This window comes from Bidens hawaiensis, unplaced genomic scaffold, assembly GCF_021521415.1.
Source record: "Bidens hawaiensis isolate Kalapana, Puna unplaced genomic scaffold, B.hawaiensis_p1.1 tig00069269_1, whole genome shotgun sequence".
Lineage (NCBI taxonomy): Eukaryota > Viridiplantae > Streptophyta > Magnoliopsida > Asterales > Asteraceae > Bidens > Bidens hawaiensis.
Window position 1 is genome coordinate 10475 of NW_027502227.1, and position 5242 is coordinate 15716.

Sequence of the window (5242 nt, forward strand, 5' to 3'; positions counted from 1 at the left end):
TTTGAAAAAAAATGGTTAAAACTGGTTTTAAACCAACCGAATCAGTTCTAACCAGTTCAAACCAATGTTTTCATAACCGGATCGGACAACGAACTGAATGGGCAACCGCTTTACCGGTTCAACCACACGAACTAGTCAGACCGGCCGAACAGTTTTTCTTCAAAAACGGCGGTTTAGACCGGAAAAATGTTTTTTCAAAAATTTTTTTTTTCATGGTAAACCGGCTTAACCGGTCCAGTTTTCTGGTCGGACCGACTGGTTTTCTGAGAACCGAATGAACTGTATAGAACCATACCGGTCGATGGATCGAATCCCGACCAGACTGGTTCGACCGGCCGGTCGTGGTCCAATCTTAACAACATTGGTTCAAACATTTATGCTTTTAAACCGGTTTGGGTCAAACTAGTTTTAACCAATCCAATTTTATACACCTCTTCATTTCAAATAAATAAAATAATAAAATGCAAAGTAAAAATTTAAAAGATTATTTTTTTGTTATGGGCCAATAAACACTATAATCGGCCCATTTCATCATCTTCTTCTTCTTCATTCGTTATTAATCCGTTATAACAACCAAACACAGTATCTTTCACTGGCGGTTTAAACCTGCAACCAAAACCCTAAATCAAATCCTATTATTATTATTATTATTATTCAATCAACCATGACTATTATCCGATCAATGATTACCAGATCATTTTCTTCCGCTGCCACCATTCGATCGCTACGTGTTTGCGTCGTCGGCAGCGGTCCGGCCGGTTTCTACACCGCCGAGAAGGTTCTACTCTCTCTTATTATTATTATAATTTAATTGTTTATGTTAAGTATAGTGAGATAGTGAGAATAGTTAGGGTTTATCGGAATTGTAGGTCAATTTAGATGAAGTGTTTGTGTACCGAGTTAAACGAGGCCGAGCTTGGTGCGTTTTGACTTACGAAGTCTTGAGCTCGAGCTCGAGCTCGGCTCATGAGTCATTTTTTAGTTAATTACTTAATTTGTTTATATAGGTTTTTAGTTATTTTAATATGTTTAGAGAAAAACCTTAAACTAGCCTAAGCTCTGGCTCGAGAAAACTCATGAGTCATTTGCTTAAGCTCGAGCTTGGTTTGTTTTTTATTTATTACTTAATTTATTTAGGCTTGTTAATTGTTTTTATATATTTGAAAAAACTTCAAACGAGCCTAAGTTTGGCGCGTTTTCTATTTATTACTTCCTTTATATACGTTTTTAGTAATTTTTATATATTTTGAGAAAAACTTCAAACGAGCCTAAGCTCGGCTCATTTTCTAATTACTTAATTTATATACGTTTTTAGTTATTTTTATATGTTTTGAGTAAAACTTCGAACGAGCCTAAGCTCGGCTTGTTTTCTAATTACTTAGTTTATATACATTTTTAGTTATTTTTGTATATTTTGAGAAAAACTTCAAACGAGCCTAAGCTCGGCTCATTTTTTATTTATTAGTTCATTTATATACATTTTTAATTATTTAAATAGCTTTGTTTGAGGATCAGGCTCCTCTCGTTTTGAGCCTTTTAGCGATCTGATCTTAAGTAGCTCGTGAGCTGCTCGGCTCGTTTGAGATCTTTATGTATCCGATCTCTAGTAGCTCGCGAGCTGCTCGGCTCGTTTTGAGATATTTATCTATCCGATCTCTAGTAGCTCGCAAGTTGCTCGGCTTGTTTCGAGCCTTTTATCGATCTGATCTTTAGTAGCTTGCGAGCTGCTCGACTCGTTTTGAGTCTTTCATCAATCCGATCTCTAATAGCTCGTGAGCTGCTCAGCTCGTTTTGTGCTTTTTATCGATCCGATCTCTTTAGCTCGCGAGCTGCTCGGCTCGTTTTGTGCTTTTTATCGATCCGATCTCTAGTAGCTTACGAGCTGCTCGGCTCGTTTCGAGCTTCTAATCGATCCGATCTTAAGTAGCTCGTGAGCTGCTTGCCTAGTTTGCACCCTAGACTTATGTTTATTATAGATTATTGGCTATGAATTGCAATTCAATCTGTTCTAGTCATTTCAATTTGAGCTGCTAAATTTATTGATAATATGCTATGTGAATATTAGAAAGAGGATTAATAATACAGTTGTTGTCATTGGTAATAATAATAATGAGTTTGACATATTCATTAGTGACTATGAATATGCTTTTGATGGGAGTTTTATTCTCGTTACTGTTAATAGATGTTGAAAGCACATGAAGATGCACAAATTGACATCATTGATAGACTGCCAACACCATTTGGATTGGTCCGATCTGGTGTAGCACCCGATCACCCTGAAACGAAGGTATAGTTCAAAGTAAATCGTTAAATGCCACATAGAATATATGGATACACATTAAAATGACAAATGGCCGCCAAATCAGCATTTTTTTAATTTTATTTTTTTGTACAAAACAACTAAAAAATGACATGAAACGATATAAACGTATAAAACGGGTCAAAATGAAATGTATCATTTTATATTTATTTGTTCATCATGATAACAAATCATGTTAATGGATTTAGTTGACCAGAAAACTTGCAACAGATTGTCACCAACCAATTTACTCGTGTTGCGCATAATGAACGGTGTTCGTTTATTGGGAATGTGACTCTTGGATCTTCGGTTTCTTTGTCTGAGCTTCGCCAAATGTATCAGGTGGTAAGGGTAAAACAGTCTTTTGAGTTTATTTTATTTTATCTTTAACAATATGTGTATAATTACAATCATATGCCGTTGAATTAGGTTGTGCTTGCTTACGGTGCTGAAAGTGATAGGAATCTTGGCATTCCAGGAGAGGTATGCTACTTTTATGTTTTTTTCACACATTTTTAACGGGTTAAACGGGTCAAATAAAAAAGATTAGCTTAGAAGGAAGACGGTAGAAGGGGCCAAACATTATCAAACGGCTCAAAAAGTTGCCAAAAGTGTATCTTCAATCTGTAAAACTCTTTAAATTGTTTTATAAAAGAAGTTGCTTATGATTGAAATAATATAAATTTTTTGTAACTATTGCAGGATTTGAGAGGTGTGCACTCAGCTAGAGAGTTTGTTTGGTGGTACAATGGACACCCGGATTTCTGCCAGCTGGCACCAGACTTAAAGAACACAGACACAGCCATTGTTTTGGGCCAGGTACTTTACATATATGTAATGTTTGTGCATAAGCTAGATTAGAGGTGGTTATTTAAACTATATTATATCAGTCAATTGGGGTTGTAGTTAGGGCTGTAAACGAATCAAACGTTCAGTGAACCATTTGTGAATACATATGTTCATTTAATAAATGAATAAAACGTACAAGGAATACCGTTTGATTAATCAGTTGAACAGACATGAACAGAGGCCACGTTCGTTCAGATGTGTTCGTCAACGTTCGGCTATGTGTTCGTTTATGTTCATTCATTTACGTTTGTTAATGTTCATTTGTTTATGTCTGGTCATTAAAAGTTATTTTTTTTCTTTATTTTTATTTTTAGCTTATTATGTCAATTATTTTTAGACAATTATGCAAGTACTTTTTATATTTATTTTGGGTGATTATGTCTATTCTTGATCTTAAGAATGCTGATTTTTTATTTTTTGGATTGATATATGTACGCTTGTGTCCATGTGTGTTCGCTAATGAAATTAACAAACAAACACAAAGAAAATCATTTTTTTAATGAGCGAACAATATCAGTTTGTTCATCTGTCGCGATGATACTATAGTTAGTTACAAAAGGTTACGTGTGTTTTTTTGTAAAGTTTTTTGTATTTTAAGCAAACATATGTTTTGAAATTATCATTTTCATATGCTTTTAGGGTAATGTGTCTCTTGATGTTGCACGGATTCTTTTAAAACAACCTGCTGAGTTGGCGACAACTGATATTGCCAGCCATGCTTTGGCTGCACTTAAGGAAAGCTCCATAAGGTTAACAATCACGACTTCAACAATAAATAAATAAATAAATAAGTAAATTAATAAATACATAAATAAATAAATAAATAATTAAAGACTAATTCTACATTTTAGTTTGATGTCTGGTGTATGTATTTATTTTTTACAGGAAAGTTTATCTTGTCGGTAGGCGTGGGCCCGTACAAGCAGCTTGTACCGCAAAAGAGCTACGGGAAATTCTTGGTAATTTTTGTGGTTTTATTAAATGCTCAAAAAGTAATAAAACAATATATTATTTTCTTCTTGTAAAATTTTTGATTTTTGATTGCAGCTCTCAAGGATTTGTATGTTAACATCAAACAAGATGATTTCCAAATAACCGCTGCAGACGAGGTTAACCCATTTTTCAGCTTTGGTTTGACTAGTCAAAGCAATTGTTATGTTTTTTTGTTTCAACTGAGGTAGTTTGTTTTGTGAAGGAAGAAATGAAGAACAGTCGTATACGGAAAAGGGTATTTGACTTGTTGGCCAAGGCATCTTTATCAAGTCAAACCCATCCAACTTCTGGTCAACCAGAACTCCACTTCACGTTCTTCCGGAAACCCGAGAAGTTTCTAGAATCAAATGACAGAAGTGGCCATGTCGGTGGTGTGAGTTTTGAAAAGACAACACTTAAAGGTATAGAGGTGTTGACTTTTGTGTTACTGGTTTGATGAATATGTTGACTTTTGGATGTTAAATGGTTCTTAGTAAAACTGGTAATATGACAGGAAGTGCGGGATCTGGAAGTCAGATTGCAGTTGGTACAGGGAAGTATGAGGATTTGAAATGCGGGTAAATTTTGTTTAATTTTATATAATTTTATTTTAGAAATGAGTGCATTTTTATATAAGAGAAAATTGCACAAATCATCCCTGTGAGTTGACCGTGTTGCAAGTTTGGTCCCTAGAGGTTAAAAATTGTAAACATAGATAGTCCAAACATTTGTGAGAGGGTTGCACGTTTAGTCTTCACTGTTAATCACAGTTAGTTTTTAGGGTTGCGTGTATGTTTGTCATTTTACATTTTCCTTCTTTTTTTTAATTGTTTAAATCATAATATTTAGACCCTAACTTGAAAATGCTCCAAACATGCTAGAGCATTTTGCTAGGTTTCCAAAGTTGAAAAGACACAATTACCCTAACACGAATGGCACATGACATCAGTTTTTTCGTAGAAACCTAGCTGGGATTAACATTATGGACCGAATGATAGGGACCAACCTTGCAATATGATCAAACCACAGGGACCATTTATGCAGTTTTTTCTTTATATTATTTCTGTACGCTTGCAAATGTTCCTTTTTTATTTTTGACCTTCAACTTGAAAACATATTATG

The 5242-nt window shown here is 34.6% G+C and overlaps 1 protein-coding gene across 1 annotated transcript; it reads left to right on the forward strand.

Moving 5' to 3' along the window:
• The first annotated feature begins 661 nt into the window (after window positions 1-661).
• On the forward strand, window positions 662-4702 carry LOC143605387 (NADPH:adrenodoxin oxidoreductase, mitochondrial-like). Its single transcript, XM_077081526.1, has 10 exons — window positions 662-778; window positions 2183-2287; window positions 2531-2644; window positions 2729-2782; window positions 3002-3118; window positions 3788-3897; window positions 4034-4107; window positions 4196-4257; window positions 4344-4542; window positions 4635-4702. The coding sequence occupies exons 1-10, from the start codon at window positions 665-667 to the stop codon at window positions 4700-4702; spliced, it is 1017 nt and encodes a 338-aa protein (XP_076937641.1). The 5' UTR covers window positions 662-664.
• Window positions 4703-5242: the final 540 nt, after the last annotated feature.